This window comes from Microtus ochrogaster, chromosome 1 (genome assembly GCF_000317375.1).
Source record: "Microtus ochrogaster isolate Prairie Vole_2 chromosome 1, MicOch1.0, whole genome shotgun sequence".
Lineage (NCBI taxonomy): Eukaryota > Metazoa > Chordata > Mammalia > Rodentia > Cricetidae > Microtus > Microtus ochrogaster.
The window spans coordinates 48,317,848-48,339,349 of record NC_022009.1 but is presented as its reverse complement, the minus strand read 5'-3'; the positions used below and the strand labels follow the sequence as shown (position 1 = coordinate 48,339,349).

General features: G+C 50.4%; 2 protein-coding genes across 2 annotated transcripts in view; one reads left to right on the top strand and one right to left on the bottom strand.

Moving 5' to 3' along the window:
* The window catches only part of Akt1 (AKT serine/threonine kinase 1), a 20,269-nt gene extending 8,615 nt beyond the window's left edge, over positions 1 to 11,654 (top strand). Inside the window, exons 3-14 of the mRNA XM_005343612.3 lie at positions 3,423 to 3,551; positions 6,032 to 6,143; positions 6,426 to 6,573; positions 7,000 to 7,131; positions 7,209 to 7,274; positions 8,020 to 8,088; positions 8,331 to 8,456; positions 8,525 to 8,653; positions 8,728 to 8,942; positions 9,171 to 9,258; positions 10,378 to 10,480; positions 10,784 to 11,654. Of these exons, the coding sequence (XP_005343669.1) occupies positions 3,423 to 3,551; positions 6,032 to 6,143; positions 6,426 to 6,573; positions 7,000 to 7,131; positions 7,209 to 7,274; positions 8,020 to 8,088; positions 8,331 to 8,456; positions 8,525 to 8,653; positions 8,728 to 8,942; positions 9,171 to 9,258; positions 10,378 to 10,480; positions 10,784 to 10,863 (1,397 nt within the window). The 3' untranslated portion in view covers positions 10,864 to 11,654. The remainder of the gene's footprint in view (positions 1 to 3,422; positions 3,552 to 6,031; positions 6,144 to 6,425; positions 6,574 to 6,999; positions 7,132 to 7,208; positions 7,275 to 8,019; positions 8,089 to 8,330; positions 8,457 to 8,524; positions 8,654 to 8,727; positions 8,943 to 9,170; positions 9,259 to 10,377; positions 10,481 to 10,783) is intronic.
* A 7,230-nt stretch (positions 11,655 to 18,884) lies between these two features.
* The window catches only part of Siva1 (SIVA1 apoptosis inducing factor), a 9,500-nt gene continuing 6,882 nt past the window's right edge, over positions 18,885 to 21,502 (bottom strand). The window contains exons 3-4 of the mRNA XM_005343610.1: positions 20,233 to 20,389; positions 18,885 to 19,052 (exon numbers count right to left, since the gene is read on the bottom strand). Of these exons, the coding sequence (XP_005343667.1) occupies positions 18,995 to 19,052; positions 20,233 to 20,389 (215 nt within the window). The 3' untranslated portion in view covers positions 18,885 to 18,994. The remainder of the gene's footprint in view (positions 19,053 to 20,232; positions 20,390 to 21,502) is intronic.

Genomic DNA, 21,502 nt, shown 5'->3' with positions numbered 1-21,502 from the left:
TTTGGTTCCTGTCCTGGAACTAGCTCTTGTAGACCAGGCTGGCCTTGAACTCACAGAGATCCGCCTGCCTCTGCCTCCCAACTGCTGGGATTAAAGGGGTACACCACCATCGCCCGGCTTCTTTTATTTTTTTAAAACAGGATCTCTGTATAGTCTTGGCTGGCGTGTTACTTCACTGTGTATACTAGGCTGGCCTTGAACTGTAAGAGATCCTCCTGCCTCAGCCTTCTGAGTGCTAGGATTAAAGGTGTATACTACCTTGCCCAGTTTCCCTGTTTCCTTCTGGATGATTCAGGTCGAGGAGGCCCTGATGAAGGGATTTGAAGGGTAACCCTCACAGATGCTAGGCCATGTGGACGTCAGTGGGTGGCATCTCTAGGTATCCTTTCCTCCATGATTGGACAGGATCTGGTCTTGGAAAGGTGGGTACACCTGAGGAAGCCCTTGCCTCCTCCTAGGTGCTACTGGCCTTGTTGCAAGAAGGTAGGGTAGGCCTTTGGGTGAGGTGGGTATTAACAGCTACCTCTGCATAGAGGTGTGTGGATGGATGTGCACAGGAGCTTAGTGGGGAGCTGGGTCTACTGTGTTGCGTGGGCTTAGCCCCCCTGTCCGCTGTTTGCTGTTTTTGTTGCTCACTGAGAAGATGTTTTTAGGCTTATGGCCTCAAGGGCCATTGGGACCACACTGTGAAGGCGGCACCTAGTCATTTATCATCTGCCCATGTCTGTGTGAACACAGACCTGATAAGGAAACTCCAGTTGTAGCGCGGCACCTCTAGTGGGCCATGTGTACCTGCATTCTCAGAGGCTGTGTGACAGGTGGAGCGCTCCAGCTGGTGCTCTGCGTCCCCAGCTGGACTCTCCTTTCCTGGTCAGGGTATCAAGCATCCAGTTGGAGGAAGGCAGTCAAGAAGATCCTGGTTGGGCCAGAACTTAGCACTTCTGCAGAGACCAGAATGGCTCAGTACCAGTCCCTTCTCGCTGGAGTATGAAGAGCTTGGGGGAGGCCTGCCAAAGTTCATGTCGCCGAAAGAGACCCCATGGTATTCCTAGATACCATGAGGCCATGAGGGACCAGGGAAGCCATCTCTTGTATTGTTTATCATATGTTGATAGAGTTCTGCAGAGGGGTGGGGCCTGGGGGTCTGTTTACACTAAACTTGGTAGCATGCAGGCCACATCCCTGGCTGCAGCTGGCTCAGCTGGTACCCCACTGACCACCTGGCTAGACCTTGAGGCAGGAGATGAAGAAAGAGATCTGTGTGCCAGAGCTGTGGCCCCCTTTTCCTCTAGAAGGAGGCTGTCACAGGGAAAGATATGACGAGGTCACCTCACTTTACCTTTCTCCTTGGCCGTGTGGCCTCTGTGAGACCTGGGAGGGGAAGGGCACCTAGGCCTTTCTGGGTACCTGCCTTCTCCTCTGCTGGTGAGTGCCCCTGCCTATACCTCCAGGTCCACATTCCACAATCTACCTGGCCTGGGGCTGGTCATTTAGGCTAAGAGGTCAGGGTGGTAGTCTTCATGTGGGGGCCTGCACTGGGAGCCTGTACTGGGCACAGGGGGGTGGGCAGCAGTTGGTAAATCAAGATGGATTTCTGGGGCACGGGTGCGTTGCTCATCAGCTTCCATACTCAGTTAGTGTCCCGGGGAGCAGCAGCTGGTGAGATGGGAGGCACTCCATCAGGGGCCGACAGCTCCAGACTGGTGCTGGCGGGTGGGCACGCACAGTGGGTGGCCTAGGAAGGAGCAGGATGGGGTGGGCTGCTCACCCCCCAGTGGCTCTGCTATGTTACCAAAGCCCCTGCCTACCCACTGCATCTTCTAGGCCCTGTGTGTGTGGCGGGGGAGGGGGAGCTGTGCTGGGACTCCTGGGCATGTGAATACTTGCAGGTGTGTCCCACCTGGTCAGGAGCAGGGCTGGTGCCTGTAGGGGCTCAGGGGACCTTGCAGACTGGGTAAGATCCCTGTTCTGTTCCTGTTGTGTAGGCAAGTTGCTGAGGCCTTAGAGCCTCCTCCTCAGTGAGGGAGGGTTGACTTTGATCATTGCTTCAAGGCCCCCAGTGGCTGTGGGAGGTAGCTGGGCTTCTGGGAGCTAAAGATGGGAGGCAGAAAGGGTTCACAGGTGTCCTGGTGGTTGCATGTGAACTGTAGACCCTTGAAGAGAAGCAGAATAATCTTGTCTATGCCCTGGAGGAGCACCAGCCACAGTCAGGAGGAGCTCATGCTTGCTCTTTCCATTGTGGTACTGGGGTCTTTGTCAGTGCTGATAGCCGGCTTAGGAGACCTGCAGTGCCCTGATCCCTCGCTCTGATAACTGCCAGCCCCTGCAGTGGGGGTCTTGGCCTGGTAGTGGCTTTATTCACTGCTCTCACCAAGAGCCTTCCTCCATCTCTTGGGTTTCCTCTCATCCCGGTTAGGGTCATACTGTAGCATCATGCAGATTAAGGCTGGTGTTTGGCAATGCCTCCCAGGGTGTCGACTGGAAGGGGCTAAATGGTGGAGATGGGGGAGGTGGATCATGTGTAGAGCCCTGCAATATGCTGCCCCAGAGCCCCAGCTACTTGCACCCTGGCAGGTCCTGAGAGCCTAGAGGGGGTCCGTGCTGATGTTCTAGACTGGGTAGACTGTATCTCACCTGGAAACCTCGATTTGGTACATACTGTAAGAGGATAGAGAAGGAAAGCTGGCCAGCCTCCCTGTTGCCTGAGACCAGGGTGTTTGACCTTGTGACTTGGTCTGTGCCATGGAGCACCTGGTGTTAGGTAGCCTGGTCCAAGCAGTTGCTCACAACACATCCCTCCAGGTCCCCTTCTTTAGGACTCAGTGGGGGCAAACAGACTTTATCCCAGATAGAGCCCAGGGACCCCAGCCCTGTGGGCTGCCTCTCCTGTCCTCAGCCTAGTGTCCCCTCAGATGAAGAAGTTGCCTAATTAGTTAGTTCCCTGTTGTTCAGACTCCTTTGCTCTGCAAAATGTAAATTAAACATTTTTTCCGGGTGTCAGTATGAAAAATGACAGTCGCTGGGAGATCACAGAGGACATCTGCTCTGATTCCTGAGTGTGGTGCCTGCTTATGGCTGATGTTGCAAAACTGGAGGGAACAGTGTTCTGCGTACCTGGGTGACCAGGGCAGAACTCAGCTGGGTACAGCACAGGTCTCAGCTAGGACCCAAGGCCCCCTGTTCCAGCCACGGCACCTCCTGAGTCTGCTACGCAGGCAGAGCCCTAGAAGATGCTCCCAACAACATGTACTGGCAGCTTTGCCCTAGTGGCAGTGCCTTCAGGGGAGGCTGAAGTGGTCCAGATCCCTTCCCCACCTCACACTGCACCCTTCACCTGAATCTGTGTGCTTGGGTCCTCTCAGGTGTCTGGGCCACTGCAGTGGTGTTCACCGTGCAACTCCTTATGTTCCCAACCCCTGCAGGGGAATACATTAAAACCTGGCGGCCACGCTACTTCCTCCTCAAGAATGATGGCACCTTTATTGGCTACAAGGAACGGCCTCAGGATGTGGAGCAACGCGAGTCCCCCCTCAACAACTTCTCAGTGGCACGTAAGTGTCTTGGGTTGAGTGAGGTGGCTAGGCAGGCCAGTATGGAAGCTGAAGCTCTCTGTGCCCACTGAGAAAACTCAGGAGAGCCCCCTAGGTTTTGTCCTAGGGTGCTGGGCAGTGCTAGCTCTGAGTTACCTCCTCTAGGACTGGTGAGTGGCCAGCTCTGACTGGCCCAGGGAGCCCTTGCTAGAAAAGCTGGAGGTTCCAGCATGTGGTGACTGGACCTGATTCAGAGAGTGGGCTGATCAGGGTCCCCCTAATGGCACTAAACAGCCACTCAAGGGCATTCACTGGGAACTCTTGGGTAGACAATGGGAGGAGGGGCTCCTAGTTCTAGGAGTCTGTAACATCTTAGGAACTATTTCTGTAATTCTTGGGAAGGCCATCAGAAGTCCTTTTCCCTGTGGGTCTTGTGGTCCCCTTAGCTGGAGTGCCGGAGGGAGTCAGTCCTATTCCAAGACTGGTGAGGGTGATACGGTTAGGGATATTGTGACACTATCTTTGAGAGCTTGCAATTTAAGAAGCTCTGTCCTTGTTCTCTGTGCCACATTGTGTTATGCCTGGGATTGGCCAAGGGCTCAGCTAGTTTTGTAGGTGTGGTTGAGTTTGATAGTGATAAGTAGCAATAAGCCTGAGCCATGAGGTTACTAATGGCAGACTCTGGGGTCATCCTTGGGCTCCAGTCTGGAGTACAGTGTATGTCCGCCGTAGCGTGGTCTACACTCTGCCCCCAGCACCTTCTTGATACGTTCCTGCTCTGCAGGTAGCTGTTTGACCTGCCTCAGATCCTAGAGATGTCCACTTTCCTTGACTTGGCCAGTCCCCACATCTGCCCCAGAGGCTTGAGGTTTAACATAGTTTGCTGCCTCTGCAGAAGGATGGGGAAGGAATCCTAGCTTAGTTATTGCAAGAGGTAGGAAAGGGGCCTCTCTGGAGCAGACCCATAGGTATATGTGCACCAGCCAAGGGGGCTGCGGAGCAATGGGCAGGGCTTGGGCCTCAGGAGGTGGGTAGTGTATACCTAGCAGGGAACAGAGCCGGGTGGGACTGTGCCACTGCAGTGGTGTTCACTGTGCTCGGTTCAAGGGCTTTTTCTTGGAGGTGGGTTTTGGTGGGAGGGGTTGAGACCCCAGCTCGGTGCTTGTATTCATCTGCTTGCCTAACAAGCTATCCCAGATGTGCTGAGGGCAAGGCTCAGAGTGATTTTCCACCCCCATCCCCCACTCCATGTTGACACAGGCCTTCCCCAAGGCTGGGCCTCAAGCCCCTCTTGGCCCCTGGCTTGGCAGACTGCCCCCTGCTCATTCATTGGAGCCTGGAGGCCCCTCACATTGCCAGGACCCAGACGATGGAATGTGGGAGGCCTCTCAGCCCCTCCTGCCTTACAGAGTCTTGCCAGGAAGCCCTCTCACTGCACACATACCCTCAGGGCCCCGGCTGTCCCAGGGATCCATCCTTATAAGTGTGCAGATTCTAGGTGTGTGCACCAGGCTTGCAGCAGGTGTGCATGTTCTGAGTATCCATATTCCAGTGTATGCTTCTAGTGTGGGTGCTGCATATGTGTGTAATTTTTCCAGGGACTCTATATGTGACTGGGGAAACAGCAAGATACTCCTGTAGCAGACAGGGTGGGTGGGTTGTGTGCTCCTGTCCCCCCTGGGGACATCAGTATTTCTTCCTCCCTGAGGCCCAGCATGAGGTAAGGGTCAGAAGCTGAAGGAAAGAGGAACTCTAGAAATAATTGTGGTGTAGTACTAACTGATCTACCTAACACCTTCTTATAGGGCCTCACCTTGGAGCAGAGCATCCCAGCTGCCAGAAGTTGGCTCTCTGCTCCTTTAGAGAGATTAGGACTAGAAGAGGGGCTGGAGCTAGGTGTAGTGGCTCATGCTGTAATCCTAGCACTCAGGAGGCCAGGGCATGATTGCCTCAAGCTCAGGACCAGCTAAACCAGGCCAGTCAAAACCTCAGAAAGCAAAAAAGCCAGGATGGTAGCTCAACCTGTAAACTTAGCACTTAGGACGGGGAGGCGGACTGCTTGCCATAGTCTGAGGCTTCCAATCTACATGGAGTGTTCCAGGACTATACAACAAAGATCCAATGTCAAAAATAAACAATTTGTTAAAAATTAAAAAAATTATTTTATGTGTAAGGGTGTTTGTTGTGTGTTTATATACGCTTGTGCTTGATACTTGTGGAGACCAGAAGATGGTGTCAGATCCCAGGAACTGGAGTTACAGATGGTTGTGAGCTGCCATATGGGTGCTGGTAATTGAACTTGGGTCCTCTGGAAGAGCGGTTAGTGCTCTAAACCAATGAGCCATCACTCCAGCCCTCAAAATAAATAATTTTTTTAAGGGAGGATGGAATGCACCTTCCTGGGATAGGGTGGGTGAGCTCTGGGGGATAGGGTCTGTCTGGCCAGGACTGTAAGGATTTCATGGAGGAGCAAATAGATGCATCCCTGAGCTCTCCTTTAGAATGCCAGCTGATGAAGACAGAGCGGCCAAAGCCCAACACCTTCATCATCCGCTGCCTGCAGTGGACCACAGTCATTGAGCGCACCTTCCATGTGGAGACGCCTGAGGAGCGGTGAGTGGGAAGGGGTGGGGGCCCCCCTGCTTGAGAGCCAAAGGCCTCTGCTGCACCCATTCTGGAGAACTAGGCTGCTGCCACTTGCAGGGTGTAGGTGGCGAAATGATGGGAGAAGTCATTGTCCCTAGTACCTTAAGGCTTTCTGATACTCCTTAGTGTATGTAGACCCAGGTCCTGGGTGGTTGCCTGCAGCTTCAGGAAAGGTAGCCAGGCAATTGGTGGGTAAAAGCCATGGCAGAGCCCTTGCCTGGTGCCTAAGGCCTCACTTGCCTGCTGCAGGGAAGAGTGGACCACTGCCATCCAGACTGTGGCTGATGGACTCAAGAGGCAGGAAGAAGAGACAATGGACTTCCCATCAGGTTCTCCCAGTGACAACTCAGGGGCTGAGGACATGGAGGTGTCCTTAGCCAAGCCCAAGCACCGTGTGGTGAGTCCGGGCTCTGTTTCTACTGGAGGGATCTGGCAAGCCCTGTATCCCTGACTGACTGACTCCCTGTTTGGGTCTGGGTGCCCTGGCTGCCCTGGCTGCCCTGGCTGCCCTTACATGGGTTGAAGATAAACCTCAATTGGCAGGATGCTTGTCTGGCATGCATGAAGCCACAGTGCTAAAAAAAAAAAAAAAAATGAAAATGAAGATGTCCACCACCTCCCAAGCCCTAGTGCTCTGACTAAATTTCACCGCAGGCCAATAGATATGAGAATGGGCCTGTCTTGTCTCAAGCTCTCTTGAGTTTGCTGTGGGTAATTTGGAGTCTTGTTTGCTCTAGACACTGTCAAGCTGAAGGCAGTGGCACAGATATTTCTCCCCGTACGCTAGCTGTGGTGAGCAAGCCTAACTGTCTACTATCCACAGACCATGAACGAGTTTGAGTACCTAAAGCTACTGGGCAAGGGTACCTTTGGGAAGGTGATCCTGGTGAAGGAGAAGGCCACAGGCCGCTACTATGCCATGAAGATCCTCAAGAAGGAGGTCATCGTTGCCAAGGTGTGCGGTGGGCGGTGCTGGAGGGCGGGTGAGAGGAATGCAGGGAAGATGAGTGCTCACTTGGTTTTGCCCTCTAGGATGAGGTTGCCCACACACTGACTGAGAACCGTGTCCTGCAGAACTCTAGGCATCCTTTCCTTACAGTAAGTAGTGGCCGTCAGTCTGAGTCCATCTGAGGTAGGGTCGAGTGGGATAGAGAGGGTCAGTCACATGGTGCTGCCTTCAAGGGCTTTAGGCGGACTGAGGGAAGGATGGGTGTGAGGTGCTGGCGTGGGGCAGGAAGCGTGCTCACAACAGTCGTGTGCAGGGAAGGAGGCATGACTTTGGTCTTCTGGCTTCCATCCCCTTACTCCGCTCGGACCCATCTTTAAGCTGATTCCTTTGGAGGCCAGGTTTTCTCAGGGTTTGGTGAGTGAAGGTCAGGTATAGTAGCTCGATTGGCTCCAGGGTCAGCATTTTGGGCTTGATGCCTTTAAACAGGGCCACCTGTAGTCCATGAGGGGACGGCTGCTGGGGTGGCTCAGCACACCAGGGCTAGGAACGCTGTTGTGCCAGACTCCTCTGCCTGGAGGCTTTTGGTGACCCCAGAACTTGGTACAGTCAACTTCTAAGCCATCTGCATTTGATCTCAGACCCCGTGTCTCTCATCTCAGAATATGCCATTTGACGTATGCCGTTTCCCTCTTGTGGCCCTTGCTCTTGGGAGGCTGAGGCAGAAGGATTTGCTGATTGCAGGACAGGATGGCGTGGAATAACACTTGAGACAAGTGTTACCTTGTCTCAGGACACTGAAATGTGCCCTGATGTATCTTGGGGGTGGTTGGGTGGCAGTGTAATACAGGATGTTAATGCTTCGTCCGTGCTAAAGCTTGCTGTGCTTCATTGCAGGCCCTGAAGTACTCATTCCAGACCCATGACCGCCTCTGCTTTGTCATGGAATATGCCAATGGGGGCGAGGTAGGGCCATAGGCAACTTCAGCGCAGGGCACTTGGTGGGTAAATTTGTCCCTCTGAGAGCCTTGGAACCTCTCTGCAGCACCCCTGGCCATGTGAGCAAGCCCATGATCGCTTGCTTTGGGATGTCTTGTTTCTGCTGATTTAGAATCTCCAGATCCCTGGTTCTCTTTGGGGGTAATCTCTAACCTTCCCTCTGCCTTGTGGGTCATGTGTGGGGCCCCTCAGCACTTTCCACCCCACAGCTCTTCTTCCACCTGTCTCGTGAGCGTGTGTTTTCTGAGGACCGGGCCCGCTTCTATGGTGCGGAGATTGTGTCGGCCTTGGACTATCTACACTCCGAGAAGAACGTGGTATACCGGGACCTTAAGGTGTGTCCACAGACTGGGGGAAGTGGGGACCGGGGGCCTGGCCACGCTAACTGAGGCTTCCTACACAGCTGGAGAACCTCATGCTGGACAAGGACGGGCACATCAAGATAACAGACTTCGGGCTGTGCAAGGAGGGGATCAAGGATGGTGCCACCATGAAGACCTTCTGCGGAACCCCTGAGTACCTGGCCCCTGAGGTGCTCTGCCACTTCTTGTGTGTTCCCCCACCCCCCCATATCCCAGACACATGGTGACAGAGTCCCCCATCCAGGTGCTGGAGGACAACGACTATGGCCGTGCAGTGGATTGGTGGGGGCTGGGCGTGGTCATGTATGAGATGATGTGTGGCCGCCTGCCGTTCTACAACCAGGACCACGAGAAGCTGTTCGAGCTTATCCTCATGGAGGAGATCCGCTTCCCGCGTACACTTGGCCCTGAGGCCAAGTCCCTGCTCTCTGGGCTGCTCAAGAAGGACCCCACACAGAGGTAAGGGCCATCAGTGCTTCAGGCTCAGCCTCTGGACAGTACTGCTTTCAACTGGACCCACCATACTGCCCTGCACAGGCTCAGTCACATGCAGCCAGGGCAGACACGGGGTGGTCAGGCAGCTAGGGGATACCCACAACTGCTCAGAAAGCTCCACCCTGCGACCATCCCCATGAGCCTGTCACCTTGCATGCAGTGTCTGACCTTGGACCCGTCTCCCACCCACAGGCTTGGCGGGGGCTCTGAGGATGCCAAGGAGATCATGCAGCATCGCTTCTTTGCCAACATCGTGTGGCAGGATGTATATGAGAAGAAGGTGTGCATCTGGCCACTGTGCCCCTCTCTGGATCACGTGTGTGCACACGCACATACAAACACTCTTAAGTTTTCACTGGTTCAGATGCCCGTGACAGGCTCACAGCTCTGTGGTAATCACATGCCCCCCAGAACCACAGGGATGTGCACAGGATGCTCACACAGGATGGGGCACTCTGCTGCCCTGCAGGCCTCACTCACTCAGTTGCTAGGCCTGTCCAGGCCTTGATTGGACTCCTGCATTGCCTGCTCCTGCACCCTCACTCTTGCTTTTCCCTGGAGGGCTCCTGTGCCATGAGTTGAAAGCTAGCCGAGGGTGGTGGCTAATATTTAGGTATCTCCAGCTCCAGAGAGAGAGCCCCACCCCATTCTCCTAGACAATTTTTTTTTTTTGGCATAGTGGAGGTCACTGGCAGAGAGCAGAACCCCTTGTACTCTTCCATAGGTGGGGTGCCCTTTGGCTCCTAAGCAGCCTTGGCCCTGAGTTGCTGATGAGGCTTGGTAGGTGGGCTCAACATTATGTGTTGGGTGCCCTGTCACCAAGCCTGCCTTTAGTGTAACCAGCCCTCCTACCTTGAATGTTCTTTCTAGGCTACATGGGACCAGCAGCTGGAGCCCTGCCCTCTAACCATATGGGGGTGTGGCTGGCACACCTCTCCTGCCTATACCAACTAGAGATTCCTTGAGCTGACATGTAGCACTGCCCTTACACCAGACTTTGGGGAGATGGTATTTGAGGATCCTTGCCTGTGGGACTCTAGGGGACATTAGCAACTTATATACACATCATTTTCTGGATTGCCTCTTGTCCCTGGGCTGTCAGTGAAGCAAGTGAGCTCACCTGAATCTGGTCATCTTTGCCTCCTTCCCTATGTATGAGAAAACTTGGAAGAAAAAATGGCAAACAGAAAAAAGACAGGACTATTCCTGCCACCGGGAGATGGGCACGGTTGCTGTCTTCTGTCCCTGTGGGCCTGCCCTTCCCAGTTTCATCTATAGCTGCACCCTTTGCTAGTGGCTCACCCCTAGGGAGTCAGCACTACCTGGAGATGGAGAGGGCTGGAACATTGTTATTGGAATTTGGAACAGCTGACACCCATCATCTTGTGTCCCTCCACAGCTGAGCCCACCTTTCAAGCCCCAGGTCACCTCTGAGACTGACACCAGGTATTTTGATGAGGAGTTCACAGCCCAGATGATCACTATCACACCGCCTGATCAAGGTGAGGGCCACCCCGCTCTAAGTTGCCTCAGTGCCAAGCTTTTATTGACTCTGTTTTGGAACTAGAGTTACGAGATGCAGTGTGGGTGCTGGGAATTGAGCCTGGGTTCTCTCAGAGCAGCCCATGCTCTAACCGCTCAGCCTTCTCTCCAGCTCCAAATGCACACTTTTAAAAAGCTCCTTTGGAGGGTGGAGTAACTAAGCTGGGAGTGAGCACTCTGAGGGCCTCCTCATATCCTCTGTTCTGTGGCGGGTGGGTGTGCTGTTCCAAGTCTGGGTCTGAGCCACCTCTTATGTCCCACAGATGACAGCATGGAGTGTGTAGACAGCGAGCGGAGGCCACACTTTCCCCAGTTTTCGTACTCAGCCAGTGGCACAGCCTGAGGCCTGGGGCAATGGCTGGCAGCTATCACTCCTTTGCATTGCCGAGTCCAGAAGCCCCGCACGGATCATCTGTAACTGATGGTTTTGTTTCTCGGATGTGCTGGGGAGGAACCTTGCCAGCCTCCAGGACCAGGGGAGAGTGTTTCTACTGTGGGCAGCAGCCTACCTCCCAGCCAGGTCAGGAGGAAAATTATCCTGGGGTTTTTCTTAATTTATTTCATCCAATTGGAGGCCAGATGTGGCCTCAGTGCCCAGAACAATTAGATTCATGTAGGAAAATATTAAGGACTTCTGCGACCATGTGCAATGTGGGCTCATGGGTCTGGGTGGGTCCTGTCACTGTCCCCATCGACCTGGCCACTCGAGCTGCCACCTGTCTTTAGGGTCCAGGGCCAAAGTCCAACTGGAGGGCACCAAAAGCACCTCACTGTGGTATGCTAGCCGGCTCTCCCTGCGGTGGGAGGAGGCAGAGCAGCCTCAGCACTAGGGCTCATGGGATGGCCAGGGCTCACCTAGGTTGACAGAGGAACAAGAATTCAGTCTGTCGCTGTGTGTCATGCTGTTGAAAGGCATTTTTTTGGGGTTAATCACGGCGACAGAAGAGTGTCTGCCTCACACGAGCTCGTCCCTTAGCGCTGTCCTTAGATGCTTTACTTCTCCAGCTGTCCCCTGGCCAGACACTGTGGCCATTGCTGCATCATGTCGTTTTTTACAACATTCAACTTCAGCATTTTTACTATTATAATAAGAAACTGTCCCTCCAAATTCAATAAAAATTGCTTTTCATGTTTGTGGTTTGCTTTTCTGGATGGTGTAAAGTGTGGACCCTGTTTGTGGGTTTGAAGTGGCAAGGGTCACCTGGGACCTCATCCCTAAGGCTCGCTCCAGGGATAGCCTTCAGGGGAAGATATCCCTCCAGTAAGACACTCCTGATGACAAGATCCTGTCCACTTTCTGTTTCTGGAGTCCACTGTCCTCTTGACCCTCCCCAAAGGATGCTATCCAAGCCACTGGCAAGCCCTAGCTGCTATGTGTCTGGACAGAGCAGTAGGCAGGAAGGATCACAACTTGCTGGGGATACAGTTCAAAAAGGGCTCAAGAGGCCCTGATTGAAATCACAGAGTACATCTGTGACTGAACAAAATGGGGCCATTATGGGTTTGGATGGAGGTGACCGGAGCCAAGGTCATACTCTTATTAGTGTTCAGGCAGCCTCCAAGATATACTGAATATGCTGTTGGTGCCACCTGGTGGCTACTGGTGGCTACTGCAGCAAGAGATGATTCAAACCATTAGAGGCATCCAAGTGCTGGGCTCCCTGTGGGTGTGGCTGGTGGCCTTACTGAGATGGTGTCTGGCTCTTGGAAAAATAGGAGTTTGTGGTGGTCTTGACCTCTGGGAGATGAGAATATCTACCTCTAGAACAGCCTAAATTTTTCTCTGGGTGACCACAAGCCATACTAGTGGTGACTTCTAGAGCCCTCCTGGAGGTGTACACAGCACTGCATACTGTTCTTTGAAGTTACTAAGGATCTAGTGAGAATAGGCACCAGATCCAGGTGACGGTGCACACCTTTAGTCCAGCACTCAGAAGGTGGAGGCAGATAGCTCTCAAGTTTAAGCCCAGCCAGGCCTGCACAGCAAGACCCTATCAAAAAGGGGTGGGTGTGGAGCAAACATATACATGACAAATAGTGCTCTCCATGACCCTTAAGACTAAGAGTAAAACCTTATCTGAAATAAAACAGCAGGCTGTTCTTTCCACAAGAGCTCTTGGGGATGTCTCTAGTACAGAGGAAGTGGTCTTTGTATGCCTCCTCGCAGGTGGGCAACGCTCTTAGTGGAGTGAATACAGTGATGGTCAATGAGCCCACTGTCATTCACACAGCTGCCCAACAGAACCACTGTAGGCAAGAGGCAGGTGTCTAGGGGATGCTCACCAAAGGCAGACCTGGGCTACCCTACAACCAGAGCAGATAAGGGGCTAGACCTTGCAACCTTGGAAGGGTCTGGTAAACTTACATGAGTTCTCTAAAGTAGTCCAGGTTATAAAAGTTGAATAGTTTTTGCCAGGGTGGGGACCAGTAGGAACGAGGAGTAATTGCTTAATGTTTTTAGTTTCCATTTAGGGAAACGACTTACTGAGGCCAGGAAAGGAGAGTTTACTGTTTGTCTTCTGGGGACTTAGGTGAAAGACCTTTTGGATATGTTCTAGGATAAAGGTTGAGTACTTGTATTGTGACACCCAAATTGTGTTGGGGAAAGATGCTCATTCGTTCCTGGCCACTTAGATCCAAAATAACTACTCAGAAACTGTTACTGTTTGCAATACTGTTTGGACAATAGCTTAAACATATTGATAGCTAGCTCTTATATCCTAAACTATCCCATCTCCATTAATGTGTACATCACCATGAAGTTATGGCTTGCCGGCAAAGTTTTGGCAGGCTCCAGCTGGGGCATCCATCTCTGGTGGTGGCTATATGGCTTTTCACTAATTCTGCCTACTCTATATATATCTTTTCCAGCCTGGCTATATTCTGTTAAGCCAATGGCTGAAAGCAGCTTCTTTATTAACCAATGGTATTCACAGCATACAGAGAACCCCCATATCACCTTCCCTTTTCTGTAAATAAAAAGGAAGGTTTTAATCTTAACATAGTAAAATTACATAAAACAGGTATCAAGCAAGAATTACAGTTACAATATTTATATCTGCTTTGTCTCTTGTCATAACTAAGGAAAATTATAATTGTAACTGTCTATTCTTCAACTCCATCAAAGAAGGATATATTATTACCTAAGTTAACAGGAAGTACATTGGAAGCAACTTCCAAAACTCTAGAATTGACAGAGACATCTCACTGCCTGGATAGTCACCCAAAGTTCTTCTGTAATGTTGCAGCAACCATTTTCAGCCTACAGGCCCATAGTATCTGGCAGACTTTTCCATGAAGCAGGAAATTTCAAAGATAGTTCCTCCTATATTGGCAGTTTGTCAGTCACTTTCTTCTGTGTCCTGCAGAATGTCTGGCAGACCCTTTCATGAAACAGGAACCCCCAAGCTCACCAGTCATCTCTCCGTGGGTCCTACATGTCCAGCTCACACAGCATAACACCAAGCAGTCCAGGCAAGAGCAGTTTCTTGCCCAAATGGCCAACAAACTCCATAAGGAGTCTCTTCGGTGCCTATCATCCTCCTGAAGTAGATTGGTGCTGCCAGGAGCAGATGAGCTTCACTATCATGAAAAATCCCCAGCTTTTAAAACATTTTAAATGCCATATTCTGAAGGTCTCTGAAAGATTTGAAGATTATCTATCTAACTGAATTATATCTATATATATATCTAGAAAACCTAACATGACTATAAGCTTGACTATTATAGATGATGATCTATTAACCTATATTTCTTAATTATACATTACATTTTAAAATGAGCTGCACAAACAAAATACCTTAATCAAGAGAAGAAATATATACATAACAAAAATGACCTTAAATTTCTACCAATAGACCAAGATCTATACCAATGCAAAGTATTGATGTCTATATCATATCCCCCTTTAAATGTAAACAAATATTTATAAACAATATTTGGGAATTTGGGCGAAGTTCTCTCCAAACTGCTTCCTGATTTTTGATGGGTGAAATAATTTGGGGGTGTTCATGGCGACCTTTTGGAGGGAGGGTCTTGCTTCATCAAACCACATTAGTCTGGAAGGAATCCACAGGTTCTCATCCTCTGTGGAAACAAAAGAACTTCTTTTCCAAAGCAACAAATCCTTAGACCGAAATTTTGAAGTCAAGATACCTTTATATGTTGGTTTAGCTTAGTAGCCTATACAATGAAATGTCTCTCTGTACTTGCTCATTCACAGTAAAAAGATTCAAAGAAACACAATAGTATACATAATCCAGACTCTCTGTATATTCCATCTTTATGTGGCTTATTTTTCTTACATACTACTTTTTCTATAAGTTTACTCTGTCTCTTTAAAGACTTTATTTTTCTAAAAAATCCATTTACTTATTTTTATAACTTTTTGTACTCTTTTCCTTTTTTCTCCCAAGCCTACATACATTTTAAAAACATACTGTGATCCATTTGGAGGTCTTTTTCATCTCTATTTGTCTTTATTGTGTATCTGTGTTCCTTTCCAAGCTCTCTCAGGTTTTATGTGGATTTAGTTAGCACATGTTGGTGTGCCAGTTTGTTGGGGGGGAAGATGCTCATTTGTTCCTGGCCGCTTAGAGCCAAAATAATCACTCAGAAACTATATGATTTGCAATACTGTTTGGACAATAGCTTAAGCATATTGCTAGATAGCTCTTTTATCCTAAACTAACCCATCTCCATTAATCTGTGCATCACCATGAAGTCGTGGCCTATAGGCAAAGTTCCAGCTGGTGGCTACATGGCATCTCCCTGACTCCACCTACTCTCTCTACATCTTTTCCAGCCTGGCTATATTTTTTGTTAAGCCATTGGCCGAAAACAGCTTCTTTATTAACCAATGGTATTCACAGCATACAGAGGGGAATCCAACATCAGAGTTATGTGCTGGAATATGGTTGAGTATTTGTATGATACTGTTCCTGGGGTGATACAAGCAAATGTCTATTTACCCCAGCTAGGGAACCAATGATAGACCAAAGTACAGATACCACCTGGTGAACCTAGTTCTATAGAATATAGGTGGCCGGACAGTGGTGGCGCACGCCTTTAATCATGGGAGGCAGAGGCAGGTGGATCTCTGTGAGTTTGAGGCCAGCCTGTTCTACAGAGCGAGTTCTAGGACAGGTTCCAAAGCTACACAGAGAAACCCTGTCTCAATAAAATAAGGGAAGGGTTGTTTATAGGAACAGAAGTGACTCAGGAGACAGCTGCGTCACCAAAGCATCGGTGACAGCTCACACACACACACACACACACACACACACACACACAGACTGCATAAACTACAGGCTGGAGAGTAGTCTGAGCCTCTTTGACAGAGCTTTTGGGGGGATTTTGCTTGTTCCAAGTAGTTCATCGGACCTGAGAATGCTTCGGACAGACCTAGGGAATCTGGTTAGTTTCAGGGACTTATGAAATCCTTGAATTTACTTGCTGAGCTTCCCTGCAGGAGTGTTTCACCACTTCTTAACATCCTGTCTTAAAGAGCTCCCCCAAGACCAGGACAGTGAAGTCCTGTAGGAAGCTGCTACACATCAGTCCAATGACAGCAGCACTTCATGCAGTTTCCACGAGGAGATGGGAGGCCCTGGTGAGGATCCTCCTCATATCCCTTCTTTGCTAGGAATGTCGACTGCTTCTTGTCCTCTTCCTGGTTCTCAAAAACATTAACACTTTCCAGGTGGTGGTGGCATAGGCCTTTAATCCCAGCACTCAGGATGCAGAAGCAGGTAGATCTCTGAGAGTTTGAGTCAGCCTGGTCTACAGACAGGACAGGCTCCAAAGCTACAGAGAAACCCTGTCTCGAAAAACAAAACCCGACACATTAACCCTTTCAAGGGTGCCCTGTTTCAGTGTACAGGTCACACTGGCAATCTGGTGTGCAAACTCTGGCCACGCTAGCTCTAATCCCCAAAATCTCAATCTCAATCCTTTTCATAGGTTCTCTGAATCCCCTCCCACACCACAGCTGGGCGTCCTGTAGGCAGGAACTGCACCCTGGGCTCATCTCATTCCCTTCTTTGGAGTTACCATCCGACACTGGGTGCTATCTAATGTCTTGGTACTTTCTTCTTTTAAAAAGTTGTATAATGCCGGTTGTGGTGGTACACGCCGGTAGGATTTGCTGAAGGAGGCAGAGGCAGGAGGATCACGAGTTCGAGGCCAGCCTGGGCCACACATTTTTGGGGGCTGGAGAGATGGCTCAGTGGTTAAGAGCATTGCCTGCTCTTCCAAAGGTCCTGAGTTCAATTTCCGGCAACCACATGGTGGCTCACAACCATCTGTAAAGAGGTCTGGTACCCTCTTCTGGCCTGCAGACATGCACACAGACAGAATATTGTATACTAAATAAATAAATAAATATAAAAAAAAGTTGTATAAGGGCTGGTGTGCTCCTTTGGTAAAAATGCCCACGGTGTAAACGTGACCTGAGTTTGATCCCCATATACATATAAAAAGCCAGACACGGTGGTGGCATTTGATCATCATCCTAATACTGGGGAGACTAAGACAGGCATGGGTCAAACCATTTCTAAGTCATCGCTACTCCATGGAAGGATGTTGGGCAGATCACAAGTCTGTGACACATAAGGTGCCATTTCAAGTGAAGTCACAGCTCTTGGGAACCCACCCACATCACAGCTGAAGGGTTAACAAATATATCATATTCTGAATGGTGGAATCAGAAAAGTCAACAGGGCTGTGCATTAAGGCATTAGGATGCTTCTGAGCCTAACCTGAACCACGGGGACATCCAGAGGAAGAGCCTCCAGCCACAGAAGTGAGTGGAGCCAAGGAGCAAGCATGCTTAGCATGCTCGGGAGTGGACTGAACCCTAGGGGGGCAGGAGAGGTAAAATCTCCAGTGTTTTACATTTAGAGCCAGTCAGCTACTTATGAGGACAGCCTGAAGGTGGTGGGGGCTATGCAATGCTCCTAGCTGGTGAGAGAGATGGGCTACAACAGGACTCATGAAAAACATGGCTGAGCAGGCTAGAGGACAGAATGGAGGACCCGAGAGAAAGCTACAGCAGGATGAAGCAGCATCAGAAGCCGTGCGAGTGACAGTGTGGTGTGGGGCTAGGGTTTGCTTTGGTTCCTGTGGGTACCTGGCAAGCCCCCAGCAGCCAGCTCCTTTCTGATACCTGCAGACTAGTGTTGATGGCTTTAGCACTTAAGACAGCCTCAGAATGTTTAAGATCCAGAAGATTGCCAGGAATAGTGGCACACGCCTTTAATCTCAGCACTCAGGAGGCAGAGGCAGATGGATCTCTGTTGAGTTTGAGACCAGCCTGGTCTAGTTCGAGGACAGCTAGAGCTAATAGTGAGCCCTTGCTGCAAACACACCCATCCGTCCGTCTGTCCTTGCTCACTCTGGGGAGTACCTCAAATCCCATCCTCAGACAGAGCTTCACTGGCTGGCCTAATTGGATGCCCCTCCTTCCCAACCCTGCTATTAGCAGCCTAACTGCTACAGACCAGCAGCTTTCAGCACTACCTAACCCTCAGAACTAGCCAGGATCCCATTATCCACAGCAGTGAGGCTCTCTCCACCTGCAGCCTCCAACCCTCCTGCTTATAAAGGGGCTATGGGTCAACTGTCCAATCATACCAGGAAGCTAACCAACCTCATTTAGGGCAACACCTCACTGATGTGCATGGGGACCAACAGCCATAGCTGTCCTTACAGGGTGGGGTGAGGGGAGCTCTGTGCTGTCTACCCTCCCACCAGCCAAACCCTTCTAATTAGCAGAGCCAGGGGGCTGGAGTGCCTGGCCCACCACTACCTCCCAGGCCATTTTACCTCTGTGAACTCCTTCCAAAGCCCTGCATAAACTACATCTCTGGCTGTCAGTGGTGGCGCACACCTTTGATCCCAGCACTCGGGAGGCAGAGGCAGTAGGATCTCTGTGAGTTTGAGGCCACCCTGGCCTACAGAGTGAGTTCTAGGACAGTCAGGGCTACACAGAGAAACCCTGTCTCAAACAAAACACATCTCTGAAGATGCAGTGAGGACCGTCATACCCCTAACATCAACAGGACTCCACTGGGCCAAACCTCTGGAGGGTAACAGCTCAGTAAATCACCTGGGGCCCGCCTACGTGGGTATTGAAAAGGGCTGGTCATGTGAGAGTGGCCATTCAGGGTGAGAGGCAGCCAGCCTCCTGAGATCCAGCTGCGGGAGGACAGGAAAGAATTCTCTGGGCCTGGCTTGCCTGTCAGGTGGGTTGCAATAAGCAGGAGTCACACCATACAGGAGATAAGGTGCGTACTGCTGGGAAAGCTGGCCCCTGAAGCTGTCACTGCTGCCCTCAGCATGGCTGACAGAAGAAAGGGAGTCCTCGTGCAAATATAAAGAGGTTTATTCACTTGTTACTGGGGTACAAAACATAATGTATAAAAAAGCCACCTCCTCTCTCTTCAGTGTGAGCATCTTGGTTGTCCATGGCCACATCAGTCTTCAAACATAGCACAGCTGGTGCAAAGCGTCTTCTCACCGTCATCAGCATAGCTGCATTTTCAAGAGAAAGAAAAGCCGCCTAAGAGGCTGAATGCTCCCTACTTACTGAAGCCCTTAATCCTAGGACACCTCAGCATGTGAATTTGTTGGAAGACAGACTCAGGAGACAGTAGCTTTTCAGGGACAGTTGGGGATGCCACTGTCTCTGGGAGGAGGTGCAAACATCCTGTGGACCTGACATCTAGGCTCCAGTCCTTTCTAGTTTACCAGATAGGTGAGCAGATGTCATGAGACACACAGAGATGTGACATGAAGACAGAGTAACAAATGGCCATTGACAGGAACACTAAGACTTAGAGCAAGCAGCCATCAGAAGCTGGGAGGCAGCCTGGCAAATCCTCCCTCCCAGCGTCAGCATGACCAGCCCTACAGGCATCTAAATCTTTTCCCCAGAGCACATCTGCATGGCACTCCTGGTTCCTCCAAACCATTGTAGAGTGGTGGCAAGGATCTGCCATGTGATGTGTGGTTTTCCATCTGATCCATTAGTTTTATAAATGTTGGGTCTGAGCTTGTCTGGATCCACCGTACTGATTCCACACACATTTGGATGGGACAAGGGGGCAGGGCTCCGCAGTATCCACTCACTGACCAAGCACTTCCAAAGAAAGAGCGGACCCAGCCGGCTGCAGTGCCCCTTTCCCCAGGGCACGCCTGACCTGCATGGACACAGTGGCACATGTGAGGCAATCCCCAAATGACAGGCACACTGGGTAAAAACTGAAGCTGAGAAACAGTGTAGACTACTGGAGTTCTAGTAAGGACTCAGAAGACCAGACCACAAGGCTGTTTAAGCCAGGCAGCTGCTTTAAGAAGTCCACAGACACTTGAGAAACATGAACTTCTTTCAAAAGAGTCACTGAAAGCCGGGCGGTGGTGGTGCACACCTTTAATCCCAGCACTCAGGAGGCAGAGGCAGGCGGATCTCTGGGAGTTCGAGGCTAGCCTGGTCTACAAGAGCTAGTTCTGGGACTGGCACCAAAGCTACAGAGAAACCCTGTCTCGAAAAACGAAAAACAAAACAAAACAAGAGTCACCGAGTCTTGAGAAGAGCTGAGCAGAGCATTTACCACCAAGTCCTGTCCTGTAACATGATGGCAAGTGGTGCCTACAGAGAGCCCACCCAGGAGACAGACCATGAGTTCTGCAGCCCCACAATCAAAGCACTCACTCTGCAAGGCCACACAGTATACAGGCCAAGGCACCGCAGCTCCAGCAGGTATATATACATCGTCCACACAGGGCCCGGTCGCACTGGCTGCAGACTGCCTTCCCATCCACAGATCTCACACAGGATGAACAAACAATGGGTGCTGTCCCAGGCAGTCCTGTGAGGAAAAAACACCCAGGCTGTCAAAACTGGAAATACACTGGAAGAGCAAGAGAGCAGTGTGCACCGACCTTCCCCAGCAACTGAATCCTGACACCTGTCAGCCACCTAGAGGCATTCCCAGGACTGGTCATAGACTCCAGACAGACCACCTGCCTGGTCCTACCACGAATGGGTCCACTCTTCCTGGAGTACTGTATCAGAACTCCGTGCCTCTGTCTAGGTCTCAAGATGTGGTCCCCTGTTTCACTGGTCAGCTAGGAGGTTTCTGTGCTGCCTCTGGGGCCACCCAGATTCAGGGCTGTGGCAGAGGCCCGTTCTCACCAGTCACATGAGAACCATGTCTCAACAGGCAATGGACCAGCATGTTCCTACTACAGATGGGACACAGGAAAGTGTAACATGAGGGCCAGGCTTGTTGGGGTTTCTGTCCTGCCCAGTTCCCATAGCCTTTTAGCCCCAAAGAAAATCACACAGAGGTCTCATAAGATTATAAACTGATTGGTCCATTAGCTCAGCCTTCTTATTAGCTCTTGTAGCTTATATGAATCCATTATTTTTATCTATGTTAGCCACATGGCTCAGTACCTTTTTCAGGGGGGCAATTTTGAAGCCAAGGTATTTTCAAAATACCTATCTTGGATTAATTCAGCAGTATTTATAAGCAAATTATCTTTTAGCAGCTGTTGCTCCTTCCTCATCATTCAAACAATTCAAAGAGAGCATAATAGCGTAAAGATTCTCTGTATGTTTTCCAACTTTACGTGGCTTTATTTTAACCTTTATTTTATTTTTACTTTTACTTTTTGGGACAGGTTCTCTGTGTATCTTTGGCTGTTTTGGAACTCTCTCTGGAGACCAGGCTATCTTTGAATTCACAGAGATCCGCCTGTCTCTGCCTCCCCAGTGCTGGGATTAAAGGTGTGTGCTACCACACCTTGAACTCACAGAGATCTGTCTGCCTCTGCCTCCCAGGCATTGGGATTAAAGGTGTATACCACCATACCCAACTACTCTTTCTTTTTTATTTTAAGGACTTTAACCTTTTTCTTTTCTCTCCCAAGCCTGCATATATTTTTAAACACACAGTAAACAATTTAGAGGTTTTCTT